General features: G+C 32.7%; 2 protein-coding genes and 1 long non-coding RNA gene across 3 annotated transcripts in view; 2 read left to right on the top strand and 1 right to left on the bottom strand.

The window, feature by feature from the left end:
* Nucleotides 1-4,770: 4,770 nt before the first annotated feature.
* LOC132743242 (uncharacterized) lies at nucleotides 4,771-11,099 on the bottom strand. The gene is made up of 3 exons (XM_060731777.1): nucleotides 10,784-11,099; nucleotides 6,122-6,598; nucleotides 4,771-4,790 (listed from the first exon to the last, which is right to left on the bottom strand). Exons 1-3 carry the CDS (start codon nucleotides 11,097-11,099, stop codon nucleotides 4,771-4,773), a joined length of 813 nt encoding a protein of 270 aa, XP_060587760.1.
* Nucleotides 11,100-15,411: 4,312 nt separating this feature from the next.
* The window catches only part of LOC132743241 (uncharacterized), a 38,908-nt gene continuing 33,630 nt past the window's right edge, over nucleotides 15,412-20,689 (top strand). Inside the window, exon 1 of the mRNA XM_060731776.1 lies at nucleotides 15,412-15,634. Within this exon, the coding sequence (XP_060587759.1) occupies nucleotides 15,435-15,634 (200 nt within the window). The 5' untranslated portion in view covers nucleotides 15,412-15,434. The remainder of the gene's footprint in view (nucleotides 15,635-20,689) is intronic.
* LOC132743223 (uncharacterized) lies at nucleotides 17,823-20,128 on the top strand. The gene is made up of 2 exons (XR_009627546.1): nucleotides 17,823-19,601; nucleotides 19,814-20,128. It is a non-coding gene; the product is annotated as an uncharacterized LOC132743223 (long non-coding RNA).

Genomic DNA, 20,689 nt, shown 5'->3' with positions numbered 1-20,689 from the left:
ATGACTTTTTAGGGGATGAGCGGCCTGAAAAAATACAGAAATAACAGTAAAGTGGTATTGAAGAGTACTTACTAGGAAAATTGCATTTTGTAGTCCTGAGCCTAAGTAAAATCTTGTAGAATTTTCATAACCCAGTCACCATAAGGGGAAGTTCATGATACAAATTGCCATCTTTTTGTTAAGTCTGCAGAAGAGCTCAAGAAAGATATAATTTAACTTTGTAAAATGATATGTCATTGATTTTTCATGGTAATTGGTCAGAGCCTGGAGCAGTGTTTTTGTCAGATTCCTGTTTAGTTTCTCTCGGTGGCTTTTGGAAAGGAAATTGTTTCCATTTGCTATTTTTAATTTAATAAAGAATTGTGCAATATGGAGCGCTCGAAATGCTGTTAGCCTGTATTCACTTCTGGGGAATTTTCTTTAACATCACCTCGGTCAATATGTGATCTGCTGGTGAATATCACATCATAGTCAATGGCATAATAGTCAAAAATTGTAAAGTAATAACAACTTTTCTATTTGATCAGGATAACGTTTTTTCTGTCAAACTAGTTATGTACGTTCTACTGGAAATAAGATTTAAAGTTTCAACAATTATATTAATTAAATAAAATACTAGTATTTGTATTAGTAGTTCTATATGTAACCAGAAAAAGTCAATCACTTAATAATTGATAAAAATGTTGCCAGACCTTTGTTGATTGAACGGTAAGAAAGGTCTACATGGTCTTGCCGAGTGTACCTAATATTTTAAAAGAATTACCCCGTCAATTGCAAGTAATTACTGTATTATATTTAAAAGCAGCTTTTTTTCATTCCAATATATATGTATGAAAGCTACTTTCTCTGAATTGCCATTTTCAACAAATAACAGAGTTATAAAAGAGAAAGTTATGGCTAGTACCTAGAGGTTTTCCCGTAAAAAATCACAAGAAATCTTCATGTGGTGGCTCCTGGTGTATCTTAGATGCAAATAAAAAATATAATTATTTACATATTTTTCTCAAAAATTCAGACTTAAGAACATGCAAGCTATTATAGTAAAAAATCTCTGAAAAAAATCTAAAAATAAACTTGAGGTTTCTGTGCATTTCACGTTCATAATTCAAAATTCATGTTTCTACAATTTCAAAGAAGATATCAGTCTTCACACATGTTTGTCTGGATAGCTTCTGATGCAGTTTTAGGTGTATATTTTATAATAAACATTTCTCAGAAATTTTCAAACATGCAACATTGTTTAAATAACCATCTTTGAAATATGGAACTTTCACTTATTAATTATATAAATGACTAGGACTTCCTTTAAATTTGGTTGAAAACAACATGTCATTTTTTCAAAAGTGCAAGAAAAAATGGGTGGGGTAAACTATATGAATTTAAAAGATATTGACAGATGGGAAGAGGTCTGTAAAATGATCGTTGCAGCCATTGCGGCGTTCCCTTTGCCGTCCGCAAACTTTTACATTGGTAATATTTTTTAAGTTTTGGTGAATTGTCTTCTTATTTGGCCACAACAACCCATGGGGCAAGACCTTCAATAATCTTCCCAACAGTTGCACATATTCAACTCAAATTTGACGTATGGATACGTCAAAGGAATTCCAAATCCATATATTTAAAGATTTGTTAAAGGAAACATGGCAGAAAAAATCTTCATGGCGTCACGAATAACCACGGCACAAAGTTAACGTTGATGACGACTGAGTATTTTAATTTAAAAATACACTTTACTAAACGAGTATGGTGTTTCATTACTAAGATTCAGTTTGTAACTTTAATAACAGCTGTATAATGTTTTACAGGTATTCCGCCACCACAATCAAACAGGGTTGTTTTGTTTGTTTGTTTATGTTGTTGTTGTTTTGTTTGTTGTTGTTTTTGTTGTTGTTTTTTTTTTGGGGGGGGGGGTGTTCGAAATCATTGAATTTGATTTCAGATATTAAAAAGATTAAGATTCTTTATTTCTAAATACCAACGACAAAGATTTTAAATAAAACAAAAAAATATTTTACGCTATTATTATATTTTTCTCAGTTCTAAATGCCTGTCTGAAGCCTTTCAGTACTACTTTCTTTAGCTTCCCTTTTTTCGTCCTGTCTTTAAGGTTTTCCAACATTATTTTGCTATCCTGGCATTAACTTCTTGAAAACTATTAAATTCTCTTTAAATTATTCTCATGCTTTTGTTTTATCAGTCATGTATTTAAAATCTTTTTTTTTATTTACATAATTAATTCTTTAACAAAATTTTTCCACTTTGGTTAAACGACATGGTTACACTTTTGCAATGTATGTTTAGTGATGTTATGCGAAAAAACCGATCGGGCTCCCTCACGAGAGGTAAGGTTGAGTAAACAAAATGAATACCACTTTGCACATTGTGAGATACTTACCGTAATTCTATTCCAGCGCTAGTTGAGGAGACCTTTCCTGAGTTTCCGCCAGATGAACACATCTGCGGATGTTTCAAAATTGTACCAGTTCATATTAAATGTTGAATTCTGCTTAAGCCGGTGCTAGGGGGCGTGGACGGTAACTTGCACTTTCCAGTACCGTCCATGAACAGGCTCAATCAAACCGAGCCTGCAACATTTTCAATTTTGCCGTGTTGGGCTCTTTAGGGATTCTGTTTTTCTCTATTCGAGTCAAGATTGAGATTAAGTATCGTTTCTAAATACGGGCCTTAATCTCGGTAAACTACAACAGTTGCACAGTTCATTATTTATATACGGGGAGAAGAAAACATTGGCTTTCGATTTGAGGAAAATGTAAATCAAAAATGTTTTGCAACAAAGTAAGAAATTTTGAATTGGCCTTGAAGTGTTAAGCTTATAAATGTAAATGTTTTTATGCACTTTTGTTTTTACTGACGACTCGCAAAGTAAAGCGTGTCATTCTGCAGTAAATCATGCCTCTTGTTCAAAATCCATTAGAATAAAAACACACACGTTTTGAAATGGTAAAATTAAATACGAGGGACGGTCAGAAAATATCCGGACTTTTCATGCTCCACTCTTTCCACGTGCAGCTATATACACACATTATATATTGGTGAAAACTACATTCATTCGCCAATAACGTGGTCAGTTTATTTTCAATGATAGTTGTATATACACAGTATTTTGCCCCTGATATATGATAGGTATTTCGTCTATCATGGACTCTTTGTTAGAGGAACAACGCTCTGTAATAAAGTTTCTGGTTGCAGAAGGTGAAAAGCCCTGCCACATCTTTCAGAGGCTTAAAAAAGATTTTCTGATAAATGTGTATCACGTTCAACCTTCTACAACTGGGTTTCTCAGTTTCGTGAAGGCAGAACAAGTGTTTGTGATAGGCCTAGGACTGGGAGGCCAGCTGAGGCGGTGATCCCAACAATGGTAGCAAATGTTAAAGCTTTTGTCAACAAAAATCGTCGAGTAACTTTGGAGGAGGTATCCAACAAGTTTAGCATCGGTAAGGCATCGGCACACAAGATTTTACACGAACACCTAGGCATGAGCAAGGTAAGTGCCAGGTGGGTGCCTAGACAGCTGTCCGCAGATAAAAAGGCAACCAGAGTAACCGATGCAAAAGAACATTTAAGTCGTTTTAATCGTGAAGGAGATAAGTTTTTGAACCGCATTATCACTGGAGATGAGATCATTATTCCGAACCTGAGACAAAAGCTCAGTCAAAGCAGTGGAAACGAGCTGGTTCCCAACCTCCTATAAAGTTTAAGCTGTCTCCTTCGGCTGGAAAAGTCATGCTTGTTATCCCCCGCCGAAAAGGCGGCGGGGGATATAGAAATAGTTTCCGTCCGTCCGTCCGTCCGACTTTCCGTCCGTCCGTCTTTCCGCCCGACATTTTTGTCCGGAGCATATCTCTAAAGGTATTTGAGTTATCAACTTGAAACTTCAGATAGATAGACCTCATTGAGGAGGAGTGCAGTGCACAAGAATGATAACTCTACCCGGCATAATTTTTGAGTTATTGCCCTTTGTTATTTTTCAAAATTGATTTTTGTCCAGAGCATAACTCAAAAGGCCTTTGAGATATCAACATGAAACTTCATAGGTGCATAGATCTTACTCAGAAGGTGTGCAGTGCATAAGAATGATAACTTTACCTTTCATAATTTTTGAGTTATTGCCCTTTGTTATTTTTCATACTTAATTTTTTACCCGAGTGGAGCATAACTCAAGTGTTTTAGATGTCAACATGAAATGTCATAGGTGGATAGATTTTATTGAGGAGGAATGCTGTGCAGAAGAATGATAACTGTTCCCTGTACATTTTTTGAGTTATTGCCCTTTGATCTTTTTCATACTATTTTGTCCGGAGCTTATCTCAAAAAGTATTTGAGGTATCAACTTCATAGGTGGATGGAGAATGATAACTCTACCCTACATAATTGTTTAGTTATTGCCCTTTTTTATTTTTCAAAATTAATTTTTGTCCAGAGCATAACTCAAAAGGTCTTTTAGGTATCATTATGAAACTTCATAGGTGCATAGATCTAACTCAGGAGGTGTGCAGTGCACAAGAATGATAACTCTACCTTTTATAATTTTTGAGTTATTGCCCTTTGTTATTTTTCATACTTAATTTTTCAATTCAATTTTTTTCTCAAAAAGTATTTGAGGTATCAACTTGAAACTTCATAGGTGGATAGATTTTACTGAGGAGGGATGCAGCACACAAGAATTACTTCTCGGACCTTACTTTTAAAAAGGGCAATAACCTTTAATAACAAGAAATAACAAACACCACACATAGTTCATCTTTAGTATTAGGCAAATGCATGTCTAGCTGTACACATTTTATACAAATAATTTGTATTAATTAAATACTCAAATAAATATTTAATGTTAATGTATGTAATTTAACATAATTATAGAGAAAACCCGCCAATCTTAGAAAATTCAATAATGACAATGCATAAGCTTTAAGAACAAAGCAGGTAACAAAGCATCTTAAATACAAAGAGACATTCAAGCAAAATAAATCATACATTTCATGCATATACTGACACAAAACAAAGCATATAAACACATATCCATACATGTGAATTATCTTACTTCAGACTGATGACTCTTAATTAGCAAAATAAGAAGACAACTGCTTCTTATCAATTTTTTAAACAAAATCAATTTAACTCAAACACTCCCTCAATAAAATACATTCTCCAACTGTGTGTAAGAAAGATTCACATATATGCACATTTCAAATTACAAATAATTAAACAAAACTGTTAACTTTACACATACAAAAAAGGCTAAAACAAGCAAACAAGCAATAAACTCAAATCAAAATTCTAATTTGCCGATCAACATACATAATGGGTTGGGTGGGAGGGTTTTCTTAACTTTGACAGCTAGACAACAAAGGCTCGAATGACTAGAAGTACAAAATTGGCGCGACAATAATCTAAAAATAAACGACCAATCAGAAAACAGTTCACCAAAGTCACGGTTTACTCGAAATAATTAGTTATTTTAGATCTAAAATATATCAATTACTTCTCGGACCTTACTTTTAAAAAGGGCAATAACCTTTAATAACAAGAAATAACAAACACCACACATTGTTCATCTTTAGTATTAGGTAAATGCATGTCTAGCTGTACACATTTTATACAAATAATTTGTATTAATTAAATAATCAAATAAATATTTAATGTAAATGTATGTAATTTAACATAATTATAGAGAAAACCCGCCAACTCAAGGCCAAAATAAAGCAAAACAAAAGGCTAAACAATAAACAATTATTACATTTACAACACATATACAAATAGATTTACCTGTAATAAGTGTACTAAGAAGTGCCACAAGTATCTTTGATCATCAATCAGACACCTAATAATTTAAGAAGTTAACATTGAAAATTACGTAATATAATTATACATTTTTTTTTACTTAAGTCCATATTCAAAATGAAATAAATAAAATGAGTACCCAACATACTGAAATAGTATAAATCTAGTACATTATCTACCACATGAAATTCAATTCATTTTAGTCCTAATATCAATAAGAAGTACAATGTAACTGTACATCAAATATTGCAATCAACTCATTTGAAATAAAAACATGGTTATAAAAGATTAGAAATAACCCGTAGAAAAAAATTGTGCAAACGAGCACCACCTTCAGAGTTTAGATGTAAACCTCCATCCAAACGAGCAATTAAATGTCGTTTAATCTGACCTTTAAAACAAAAAGGCCTGTATGATTTAAGAAAATGAAAATTTAAATCCTTGGCCATGTTTTTCTCCAAATAAGCATTTAATTCGTAAATAATGGACCTAGAAGAATCATCATCCACTGGACGAGGAAGTACAGATGAAATAATAATACGAATCCCAGGGGCACGAGCACGTAAATAATTAACAAGATCTGCAAATGCGCTACACATAAAGGCAACACTGTGACCTTTAGCAACATTATTAGTACCAACATGTACTATTATAAAACTGAATGCAGATAAATTAATTGTAGACAATTGATGTTGTAACCTTGTAATTGTAGTCCCTGGGAAGGCACTCAACTGTACTCCCTCTATCAATGGCAGATGCTTTACAATTGAATCTCCTACAATTATACCACAGCGAATTTCTGAAAATACATAAAATAAAATTAAATATACATATACAAAGGTATGAAACATATATACCAATATAAAAGTAACATGAAATCCTTTCATACTACTATTTACAGAATTATCATCTATGTAACTGATGACAAACACAACTATATAACAATTAATGAATCAACACCCTTGTTTAAGAAGAATGTGATAATCACTTAATTAAGTATCATACAGTACAAGAATTTCTATTGGTAACTTCACAGGACATTGAAAACCATATCTTACCCAGTGAGTCTAACCATCCCACTGAAAGTAAAACTCCTTCCCATATAAGGCGAAGGATAGAAGTTAACCAACAGAAAAACTAAATACTTACTGAATCTATTCCTTCTCTAAATTCTGAGAAATTAATTTTGATACTGTTATTTTATCTTCAAAGGAATATTGTAAATATTCTTTATATGCATCTGAACGCCAATCCCCCATGAGCTGTATAAGATCTGAAGAAAGACCTGACCTAAAAGCAAAGGTAGCCATACCTCTTCTAAAGGAATGAGTTGAATAATTATCTGGATTTAAACCTATTTGAGAAATGTTCTTTTTTATAACAGTTTGGAAATTAGAATAAAAAACTGGCTTTCCAGATTTCAACAGAAAAAGGGGTGAGTCTGTATCTCTAGGAATAAGACGCAACATATCATTATAAGCTTTCACTGGACACAACCTTCACTAATGGAATCAATAAAACTCTTTCACCATATTGAATTGTTTTAGACCACTTGAATTTAACCAACAAACCAAAATCTGTCAATGAAACATCTTTTGATAGCAAAAATTTTGGATTAACCATATCTTTTTGAATTGTGGGCACTAAATTTGACTTTCTAGCTAGAAGAAAAAAGGCAAACAAAAACAAACACCAGAAAACCACATCCTTACAATTAGACAAATCAAACACATCAAAAAGTTTTAATAACAAACCAGGGGTAATAGGTTCAGCCTTTTTAACAAGGTGCAATTTTTCTTTAGCCAAACCTTTCAAAGATAAATTTATTAAAAAATTGTTAATATGATCTGTACCATAACCTAAAATTGAATGAAAGGTTTTAACACCACTAATATAATTTCTAATTGACGATACTGATTTGAAACTCCTTCCCAAAAATTGAGTATATAATTGCAATGTCTTTGTAGAAGCAGGTAAATACCGCAAACTAAAGTAGAGACAAAACAAAAGAAAGGATTCTACTTGAATTCGTAGATTTCTTCTAGAACCTTCAGCATATGCTTTTCTATTTGTAGAACCAAGCTCATATTCCAACTGCTTAAACTGATCCACTGTAACATAAAATATACATGTATATATTTAAAATTTAGCTTATATACATATGTATAAAATTACCAAGAATTCCAAAATCTAAAATCCTCATCTTGTACCTTATACTGCAGCAATTCTAAACTTTCTGTCAAAGCATAGAATTTTTCTCTAAACATTTTATCACTATCCCACCTAGATAGATAATCAGCTAATCTGTTCTCTTCAGAAAACAAATGTTCTGCTCTTAATTCGAATTCATTTGAAGCCGCAATAAAACAGATTTCTCTTAAACAATCCTGCAAGAAAGGACACCTCGCCCTACCAGAATTTAATGCTATACAAACTGACATATTATCACATAAAACTTTGATTCTCATATTCTTAAAATGTTTACCCCATAAATGTAAACATACTACCAAGGTAAGCATCTCTAATGCTCCAATATGCAACTTTTGATTTAAAATGAACTGAGGAAATTTAGAATGAAAATATATGCCATTCCAAAAACCTCCACAACCACTTAGACAACTATCCGCACTAAAAATTTCATCAGCATCACTCCAATTACCTAATGACATCAAAGAAACACCATTATATAATGGTAAAAAAGAATTCCACCATGCAAGATCTTTTTTAACTTGTGACGGAATTTCAAAACCAAGCAACTGAGATTAATCTGTATACAAATCACGTAACCAATTTAATATTCTTGACACCATTACTCGACTTTGTCTAACACATGAACCAATGAATTGTAATTTTCCTAACAAAGACTGAAATTCTTTTAAAGTGGCATACTTTTTATCTAACCACAACTTGATCAAGTCCCTAATTTCAACCAGCCTTTCATCATTAACTCCAATAGTAAGATCATTACTATTAAATAATATCCCTAAAAAGGTCATAATTTGAGAAGGAGGATTACTTTTCTTTATTGATTCTTCAATTCCACATTTCTGCAATAAAACCGCTAGAGTATTATATGCAAACCAAGCATCTTTGGGATTTTCAGCACCTGCCAGATCATCTAGATAATTTAAAATAGGTATTCCCATCCTAAACATCATATATGCAATTGCATTAGTCACTCTCTGACAAATCTGAGCAGATGATCTACAACCCATAGTCAAAACAATATCACAAAAAACATGTTTTTGCAATACATAAGCTACCAAATTATAATTGGAAGGACAAATACTTATTTGTCTATAAGCTCTAGATAAATCTTTTTTATACATCAAGGCACCTTTACCTTTTGCCAATACTAGTTTAACAAAATCATCAATCTTAGGAAATACCAAAGAAACAGGATCACCCAAATAACTATCCTTTGGCACATAATCATTTACTGCACATTTTGTAACACTGCTTAAATCTAGTATAACCCTTCTATCCTCAATTGTCTGTTTTGGGACTGAAGTTAAGGGGGAAATAAGCAGATTAGAACTAAAGGGATTCTTTGTAAATGGACCAATAATAGCATTACACTCTAGTTCTTTTCGTAAATAACTGGTTATCTGATCTGAAAATTCTTCGGCACCCTTATAATTTTTATACTGCCAAATTTCTTTAGTAGAAGGCAATATTTGTTCATTCCCTTCAAAACCTATTTGGAAACCAAATTCTAATAAGTCACAAACACCTAAATCACTGTAGTTAAAATGTGATAAAATTTGACGCATGAAACATGTATTGATCTTTTTATTAACTGGAATCCTGCAACCTTGAAAGTTATATTTCCCTGATCTTTTAACCAGTTCATGTATTCGAACCAAATTAACTGTTTCACTAGAAAACTCTGATGGATTTAAGACTTTACATACCTTACAATATGTTGAATGGGAACACAATAAGGAACTTACGGGCTTATTAACCTGACAAATATTGTTGTAAATAGACTCTTCATTATCTCCTTTATAACCAGTACTGTTTGAAAAACAAAAGCTTGGTAAAGATTTGTCAACAATATCATTGTCTTTATCAAATAATGGTAAATGTGACCACAGTCAAACTGACCAAGAATATGGACATGAAGATAAGCATTCTGGATGTTCTAACCTTTTCTTATCTTTTGACCAACAAGCAGCGCAAATATGCTGTGCCAAACGCATCTTTCCACGAAAAACTAAAGAATGAGGACCTTTATGAGCACATTTATTTTTTTGATAAAAGGAACAAAACCAAACCGTTTTTTTCCTCATCAACTTCTGGTGAAGTTCTTTGTCGGACACGAAAGTTCGAAACCCTGCTCGTCGAAGTCACTGGAGGATTGGGCTTGTTCAAAATGCATGTTTCTAAATAATGAAAATCATCCCCCATGTCTTTTCACCTAATTCGACTTCCCTCAAAACTGCAGCATAGAAAGAACGTAATATCTGAAAACTAAAATGAGAATTTAAGTACATAATAAACACAAACGACCTTTCTTTTCTGTATTATCTGTCTGTGGATCTAATATAATCTCTAACTCCCCGGCTACAAATAAATTGAATGGTAGATCTTCAAAGGCAATATTTTGACTGACATATTCATTGAGTCAATTGAGAATGGGGATATTTTTGAGAGTTTTTAACAGTATCTGTAGATTTAGCCTTGATTCCTGATGTTTTCGTGCTAAGACGGTTTGTCTTCTTCTTACCAGACGAACTTCTAACAGCAGAACCAACACTTGTCTCACTATCACTTTCAATATTTGACAAATCGGACTCCGAGTCAGACTCAGAATTTAACAAGCCTAATTTCTTTAAATGGCTTTGTACCAATTTATTCAAATCCGGCATTTTACGTAAACTATTAATGTCCAATTTATCATCACTAGACTCTGTACTTAAATGTTCATCTTTGACTTTATTATTGGACAAAAAGGCAGCAGGTTTAGAGGAAAGGCCCTTACCCTTTTTCAAAGAACGAACTCGTCTTTGTTTTTCTTCTAACTGCATTCGCAGTTCATCCTTCTTACGTTCTTGCAACAAACGTTTTTCTTCGGCGTCCAATTCTTGGATCTGTTTCATCATGAAAGCCATTTCGTCATCTTCTCCCTCATCCGATTTGGACGAAACATTCTCATCCGAAATCGATTCGCCAATTTTTCCTGGAGATGCATAAAGGGGAAGAACTCTAGCGTCCTGTTCGAATTCGTCTCCAGAATCTGTCGTACCCACTGTACTGAGCAGTTTATAGTTCAACGGTTTCTTATTTCTGCTAGACATCATTACGAATTACACAGACACAAAACAAGAATGTATGTGACGATTAAATAAAGTCAAAAATTCGTCACAAAAAACGCGTTAAACAAAATTTCACCAAAAATTTGTCAGAAATGGCCAATTTTGCACAAAATTGCAAATGATTCACCAAAGGTGACCAATTGTTAATAGATATTATTCAAATATATTTCCTTTAGATGTGATACGCCAATAAATAAAAACTGACGGACGAAATACGTCCAAATATTCGAACTCGATTTTTAATTTTCTTAAACTTGACAGCTAGACAACAAAGGCTCGAATGAATAGAAGTACAAAATTGGCGCGACAATAATCTAAAAATAAACGACCAATCAGAAAACAGTTCACCAAAGTCACGGTTTACTCGAAATAATTAGTTATTTTAGAGCTAAAATATATCAATGATAACCTATCCTGCATTATTTTTTTGTTATTTTCAGCCATCAGTATTCACATAGGTTTCAAATCTGTAATCACTATAGCCATCAGTTTTCATTACCAAAAGACCTCTTAAAATGGAAATATTCTGCTCTACTACATATACATTCTTCCAATGAGCAAACACATTCGGCGGGGGATGGCCATGTTGACATGGCTCTTGTTGCCTTTTGGGATTCACGAGGAATGATACTAACTCATTTCATGCCAAAAGGTCAAACTGTCACCGCCAAGTACTATTCTGAAGTAATTCTGAAAAATCTCAGAAAAAGCTGAAGCAAATGCGTCCCAGGTTAGCACAGAAAAATGTCCTCCTTCTTCACGATAACGCTCCCTCCCATACCGCCGCAGCTACAGTGCAGGTTATCAATTCTTACAAATGGCAATTGTTGTCTCACCCTCCTTATAGCCATGACCTCGACCCCTGTTACTTTTATTTGTTTCCAAAACTGAAAAAATGCTTGCTGGAAAAAAATGTAAGACCAGGGCGGCTTTGATATCTGCTGTTACACAGTACCTAAAACATAGGTCTGTGTCATGGTTCACAGCGGGAATATAAAAGCTCCCACGAAGATGGCAAAAGTGCGTAGACGTAGGTGGAGAATATTTTGAAAAAGAGTAGAAAGATTTTTTTTTTAATGTTGAATGGTTTTCGAGAACGAGTCAAAAGTCCGGATATTTCCTGACGTCCCCTCGTATATAAAATATTTTGGGATATTATGATCGGGAAAATAGAATAAAAAAAGCCCCGATAAATCGATTACGTTGTTTTATTTCGTCTGCTAAGATAAGTTGATCAGTGCAAAATAAATAATAGTATAGTCCATACTGTAAAGATCAAGGAACCTGTATTGATTTCAACTTTATGCCATGTCTTGAATAGAGTGAAACCAAATTTTGAATTTTAAATATTTAATTCTTTAAAAGCCTATTTTACTTAAACCAGAGATGTAGATAATATCATATTATCTATGTCTGTGCATAAACTAGATTTTCATGAAATATATCATATTAAGTCTGAATGTTAAATATAGGTGTAAGTAAAATAAGGATACAAGTGTATTAAAATTAATTATGCTTACATCGGCAATAAATTTCATTGGCGGTCTACACTTTGATAAGTCATTGCAGGTGTTGAGCAGGAAATTAAGAGGGGTCAGAAGTTATGAAGCTTATGTGTCACAGACAGGCAAAATAAATTCGTAACATGGGTGTATCTGAAATATTCAGTTGGTATATGAAGACGCTGGGTATGTTTATTTTTACGGTACACCAACACAGTATAGGTCATATGACACCGAAACAGAAAAGATGATTTTTGCTAACCTCGGGTGTTACAAACTTCAAAGCAACACCAGACCTGCTAGAGGTTAGTGATGCATATACTCCAGTTAATTGAACCCATTTAGTCGTGTCTTACGATCACGCAGGGATAAATGTTCTGCAAGTCTTATGCCTCAACCATTAAAGGCAATACCTTAGTCACAATGGGTACCAATACACAGAGAATTTCGTAAGCGGTTATAAACTGTGGAAGTAATCATTTGAAGGACGAGAACACTGTCAGTACGCATAATCAGCTCTTTTTAAATGAATGGTTTCCTTAGTAACGTTCAGCTACGTTTTAAACGTTACGACTCGTTTATCACAAATAATGCAATACGACGCAGTCTGTTATAATCAGGATACAGAATGATCATACTTGATCACGACGTATATATTCAATCTGGCCAACCATATACTGCATCTATCAAACATATTGATGGCGTAGGTGACAACCTAATGTTGCAACGTTATATTGTTTTCATTATAGTTTCATTAAAGTGATTTACTGAATTATAACCACCAAAGCAAGTATCCAATTTGTTTCTCTAAGTTATTTCTCATAGTGCTAAATCATCTGTATTTTCTAGAAAAGTCTGACTTGACTTAAACATGAGTAGGGATTTTGAAAGCGTCGCAGTCTTTCCCTCATACTGTTTGATGTTATCTCTCAAACTGTACAAAATGCTATATACAGTTGACAACTGAATGTGTCAATGAAAGAGCGTCGGTCAATATTCGTATTGAGTCGCGTTTAGTGGTATGTTTCATTTCATTTGCATCTTTCCATTAATTATCATTTGTGTCAAGCCTTCTTTTTGATTTCTGTTTAATCCGGTGCTAGGGACGTCGATTAAACCGAATGTTTTGCTTTCTTGGTTGGAGAAGAATGTTTTTTCCTTTTACGTAGTGGAATCCGACATAACGTCTCAGTTTCAGTTTGCAACAAATAGCATCACTGTTACAGGTCTGTAACTAAGAATACGATCATGATGGAACTTGCGAAGCATGATTGTACAAATATGGATTAAATTCCTTTGTGATCTTAACACACGCGCCTTATGTCCATAGTACTGAACTTCACACCTACGCATGGTTTGAGCGACTTAAACTAAGAACATAACGTAAATATTACCTTTTCTACATCCTCCTCTTTTGCTAAAATCGCACTGACATAAAAACTTAAATATGCTATATTTTCATTGACGCATAAAAGTTAAAAACACGATCAAACACTTTTGAAGAAACGTTAAAACAAAAAAACTAACAAATTACAATAGTGCAGGCGTAGTCTGGCTAAGCCTTTTCCTGGACGGTATGATTTCTTTTTTGCTTGGAATATGATATATATTATACGAGTTGACCTATAAACGTGACGATGATACGACATTACGCTCTAAACGTTTAGGCTAATTTCAATTTGTTTTTATAATTCTTCATCCATATGGATTGAGTTAATGGTAGAGTTACTTTCAGATAATATTGCAATTGGATACCTGCGCTATTCAAACACGGACGAACGAACCAAAGCGACTTATTTAAAATAGCCAGCATTGTCAGGGACTTCAAAAAGGTAACATACAGATAAAGAGAGGAATTCTGTTCCTTATTATTTCAAAAATGTGGTATTATATAGCTATTTTCATTTGACAGAAGGTAGATATAAAAATTCAGGAAAGAGAATTGAAAATAAACTCTTAATTGATACTGGCTTAAGCAGTTTACAATTTTTGTTAAACATTCAAGTGTTGAAATCAATGATTCTGATTAACTAGAAAAAAAATATAAAAACATTTTAGATGAAAATTTGGGCAACTTCAACAGGCACAATCAAACCGAGCTTGCAACATATTCAATATTCTGTTTTTAACAAATTTAAACAGAAGATTTTCATTAACTTAACTTTGAAGAGCAAGGTCAATTAAAGGTCATTGTCACTTCCAAATTATTTCATATATCTTTCTTCATATGGTCACAAGTTTGTTTGTTTGGTGTTTTTTGTTTTTTTATTTTGTCAGGCAAACTTGACATTTTACTATGATGCAGACAAACTAAGAACTCAAAAGATTTAAATTCATTTATGTCCTACACAGTCGCATAATTGATGGACCAAAATAATGTTGCTGAGGTTCTAATCTGTAGCTATATGGGACTTTTGATGCACTGTCCCCCATCTTTCTGTCTGTAATTGATTGTTAAATTTTCCATGTCGTACATGAATCACTATAAGCATTGTCATTAATCCTAAAACTTCGTCGCCAGCATTTCAAACCTGAAAAAAATCTTCAGGTACTGACCTGGATTTAAACCCCGGACCTCTCGATTGCAAGGCAGACACCCATTCACGTCGCTAAAGGGTTAACCCAACAGCAATTCTGTTGGAAACGGCGTGTACTACCTGTTATCAATAAAATAGTAACATAGTTATAAACAACACTTAAAATGATTAACTAAATGCATTACGAATCTATAAAACGGTTGCATAACGGCAATATGAATACGAGGTTTTATACTATACTAGTATGTTCGACGTTGTAGTTTCTATTTCAAGCAAAAATGGACGCGGAACTAAGGACAGATAGCGAACGTCAAAACTTTGTTTCCATTTATCGTGGTTTTGCATATGTTGGTGAAAAATTGGAGAGTTACACAAAAGAGGGACTGGATAGAACGTATCAAAACATTTATAAAACATTAGCGGGTTATCCTCCATGCACACAAAACTGCAGCAGAATTTATAAATGTCAGTTCGTGAAGTAAGTAGAATTAATCTGTTTATAAACTTTTAGTGTAATGGCGTTGAGATGTAATCTTAATAATGATATTGCCTAAATTAATGTCTAGATTATTGGATTTTAATATCATCTTTAGGGAAGTATTTTTTACTGAAAAAGAAACACGAAATACATATAGCTTTTAAGAGTGGATCGGAGTTTAAATTTGTTTAAACTTTCTTAGCTGTACGAGCTGAATGTAATCGATCGTTGCATAGGATGTTTACTAAAGTATGTGTTTGTTTGTATAGTGCGTAACAAATGATACGGAAATGCAGAAGTACTTAAATATGTAGTACTGTTGCTTTTACATATACATAACAAAAACATATCTGGGGCAATATACTCCCAGATATAAATTTGTTTGAGTCTTTCATCAATCAAGAAACTTTTTTTTATTTTTTTTTATTCTAATTATCTTTATGATACTATATGACGACCTCCAAGGAACAAACATTTTACCCTAGTGCATAATTCATAAAATTTTTATAGAGGTATAAATTCAAAAATATTTGAAAACAAGTGATTCCTCGGTAGCATTAAAAACAATAAATGTCTCCTCTAACGATCACGCAGGGATAAACGGTGGCTCTCAACCATTAAGGTAGACCATGGGTAATGGGTACCATAAGGAACTGTAAAATTGACAACATAGGACAGATATATGTCTTCAAGGTCACCTGTATGCAAAATTTAAATAAAATTTACCGTGTGGTTTATGAGTTATGGATATATTTCTGTTCTAAGACTTTGCCATTAGAAGGGCTTATTTTCACAAATGAGGAAACTTTAAATAATCTGCAATATCATAATTGTAAAAAATGTTTTTCTGTTGCTCATTTTTAAGAAACAAATAATAACATTTAGCTAGGTAACAAATAAATTACACAAAAAAATGTTGGTTTTTGAGCAAAATGTTATTAATATGTATAAAAATGTTACCCTACCCTACCCACTTTAAACACTAATTTTACCATTCCCCTATCTAAAATGCCTTATTAAAAATATCTCTAAAATTTACCATAATGAAGGGCTATTTTCAAAGTTTGCCTAAATTTTCTTAAAGGTATATTGGTTGGTCATGCGAAATATAAAATACTTTTACCGTGTAGTTTTTATTTTCTTAAACTTTGAAAATATCTGGTATCATATTTGCTATTAACTTTGTCATTATTTAGCAAATAAATACCTACACAAATTATACTATTTAAATCAAACCATTTTTCTTCCATAAGTGATCAGAGAGATGCATAAATAATGTTAAAAAGAAAAAAAGAAAGAAAAAAAGTTGCCCCTTCTGGGTTTGAACCCACGCCCCTCAATTTCAATGTAGTTGGCAATTGATTCTAACCTATTTGAATACTCTTCAAAGTGGATGTACTGCATTACCCATGGTCTACCTTAAAGGCAACTCTTCAGCCACAAATGCCTTGTTACTTAGTAAATTTACATATTTTTATGTTTTACCAGTTTAATTAATAAGACGAAGATTAAATCATATTAACCTATGATCTCCTCAATAATTATAATCTAAACAGAAAAAGGTAAAGTTTAGGGAAATAAAGGGATGTATCATACATATATATTGGGGTAAAACATATTAATAAAAGTCATACAAAGTAATCTCCCTTTGTAATATATATACTTAATATAAGGATTTTGAATGAGTCATTGTGACATTGACCTTGACCTGAGGAAGCCCTAACTTGCGCTCTGTACATCATCTCAGCAATATCAATATTTCTGCCAAATATATCAAATTTCCTATTGTCGTTTGCGGACACAAAATTTTGATATAAATACATTATGACCAAGTGTGACCCTGACCTGAGGAAGGTCAAAATATGAAAAACAAGATCAACAAGGAGGGCAGTGTTCAATTAATGCAACCCCTGCGATCTGCATATTGCCTCACTATAGTTAACATTTCTGACAAGTAGTTTCAATTTCCTTCCACCGGTTCAAGAGATGCAGACCGGATACAAAACTTACATGTAGTTTATATAAATCAATAATCCCTGGGTTCTGCACATCGTGTCATTATAAGTAATATTTCAACATTATGGTTAACATTTTTGCGTATAATACAGACTCTCTAATGGACAACAATAGAATTCTAGATAGTATAAGACCTTTTTTCAAATATTAGTTCATTCCACCATCTATTTTTACGTATGTCAATTTTAATGCTTCTTAGCATCATGTTTATTATCTAAATTGATTTCTATTTTACAATCACACTTATTTCTTTTTTGATAGATTGGCTGATTTTTTCGGGGAAGATTCATATCATTACCCATAAAACACAAGCTTCCAATATAGTTATCAAGAAAATCAGAAGTAAACAAAAACTTTCTTATTGATAATCACTTTAACTTTTACTATATATAGATATATATCAAGCCATCGACCATTAATGAGGCATAAAATCCTAAAAAATAAAACATTGATCAGCTCAGCAGAACACTAAAACAGAATGACATGCCAGAGATAATCAATAAAAAAAATCTCAGAAATAAATTGAAATCCTATTCTTATCCCGATTTGGGCGAAAAACGAGTTGCAATGCTTTTTAATTTTATGTCATTTTTCACATTTGTTTTTGAAATGCAATTAAATTTTATTTCAAAATTAAAATCTTTTCAAGATTTTTTTTTTGGAATCTCCTATTGTATTCCTTGTTTAAGAGTGTAAAAGTGTAAAAAGTAGTTAATTTACGGAGCAAGATGAAAAAAAAGTCCATTTTTAAAGGAACATTTGAAATAAAACGGAGTGAGCTAATGATTAGAATTCTCGCATGAGTAGTTAATCAAGACCAATATCAAATGGAACATTAATATCGAAAAATTATTTCCAGTCCCCTCATGTCAAAAACCTTAGTGGAGTCACTTAAGCAAATAATAACACCCAGTTATATTAAAACATGACAATAACGTGATATACATCAACTTAATGGTGATATTTAACACCAATAGCTTAAACAAAATGTGATGATGACTTACATTCCAGAACATTTAGTATAGTTGATTCATTACCGCTTGAGCAAATGCTTGGGGATGTTGCACAATACTTCACTTAAGTTTTGTATTTTCATGTCCTACGGGATCATTTATTCCAACCCATTTTAAAATCGAATACCGATAAAGCTGCTGCTATGGACCTTAAGAGATGCTACAAATTTACATTATCTCACATCATCAGATTCAATCAAACCAAGTCTGCATTTCATATCATAATGTTGTTATTATTCATTCCGGGGAATCTTCCTTTTTCCATAGTTTTATACTTTAAAATAGCAGGTGTAAAACGTTGCTTCGTACCATAGTGTTGTTATACTTTTCTGGCCCTTCGGGAATATCAAATACGCTTAAGCCGGTGCTAGAGGGTGTGAGTTTCCAATTTTATGTTTTCATTGCTTCTGAGAGTTCTTCCTTGTTTACACATTTGTGGAGTGAACAGTCAATGTATCAATCTACATGTATTACCATTTATTCGATTCAACAAATTTTTAACAGTGATTGCCTGCTGCAAAGTTATAAATGCAAGAATCAAGAACAATGTGCATGAGAGATAGACTTAAGTGAAGTAAAAAGGAATAATATTGCTTTAGTTAAAGTGTCAGATGAAATAGAAAAACTTGAAACATTATTGGTGAAACGTAATAATACGATAAATTATCAAGATAGAGAGATAAACAGCACACAAAAAGAAATTGAAGTATTAACTGAGAGAATAAATAAGGCTAAAGAAGATTTTAACGACAAAAACAAGAGACGAATTTGGTTGCGATTAACAAGGCAAAAAGTTAGTGCAAAGACTAAGCTTAAAAAATTAATGGTAAAAAGAACCTGTGAGAATGAAGAAAATCCACATTAGAAATAAAGAGAAGTGAATTAATTTCTGAAAGGAATAGGATAGCGGAACTTGTCCGTCAAGACAGCAATTAAAGGTGGGTGTTTTTTATTTTTACACTACCCCTCTAGTGGTAGCAGTAGTGTTTATGTTTTTGAAAAAGGAGTGTTTTACATAGATCTTTTATTTCTTTCTCTACTCTGCATGGCGGATAATACTTACATCAGCACTGTTCTTATTGCATTGTTAAATTTAAGTATAATTTTGTTATCTGATGTATTCTAAAGGTAGCTTTATATTATCTTTCAGGATGGAAGACAAGAAGAAGACATAAACAAAAATATAAACGGTGTTGAAATACTCATATGACTATTAATCAAGTGATTTATCATAACCACGAACGCATGTTATGTTCTATCGTACATATGTTTTAAACTTTTAAGGTTGACTGACGCAGGATCTTGAAATGAATATGCAATATCATTGTGGTGAAAATATCATTAACTCCTAAAGAGAGACGTATTTTATTTTATCAATGTAAACCAAATACACTTTACATGTTATAATGTACAAAATTTAAAATATTCATATATGCACCAATGAATATGATAAACTTACTCAATACGCTTGGCTTGTCTTTGAATTTTAATGGAGTGGTATGTGGTAGGTATTGATGTTTTAAAAAATGTCTAATCTGGGGGTATATACGAGATTCAATACTGTCAGATCATGGTGAAAATATACAATTTTGCAATTTTACAATTTTTCATTTTTTTTTATTTTTCCGGGTCGAGGGTTCGAATCCCACTGGGGATAAAAAAAAATTTTTTAAGGGGTGGTGGAGAAGAAAATCTTTTTTAAAAAGTAGGTTATAAAAAAGTGGGTATAACTGGAAATTATTTTTTTTTAGGGTGGTGCGCTAGACTCGCTCAATTACCATACTACTCTGAACCATCTTAAATATACAACACAAAGGAGTAACCCTCGAACCACATAAAAACATGTATTTACATTTCAAACAACATAAATATTGTTCACATAAAATGTAAACGTTATTACCCTAAAATAACCTTATTTTCTAAATCGCTTTGGTTAAACGAAAATAAAATATTTATTACCGAACAAGAGTTATAAGACATACATGTATGGCTAGGACATAATAAAAAACACACTTAAATGGGATGA

Source organism: Ruditapes philippinarum, unplaced genomic scaffold (assembly GCF_026571515.1).
Source record: "Ruditapes philippinarum isolate M1 unplaced genomic scaffold, ASM2657151v2 ctg3459_1_1_1_1, whole genome shotgun sequence".
In the NCBI taxonomy this organism is placed as follows: domain Eukaryota; kingdom Metazoa; phylum Mollusca; class Bivalvia; order Venerida; family Veneridae; genus Ruditapes; species Ruditapes philippinarum.
This window is presented reverse-complemented; position numbering and strand designations above follow the sequence as displayed.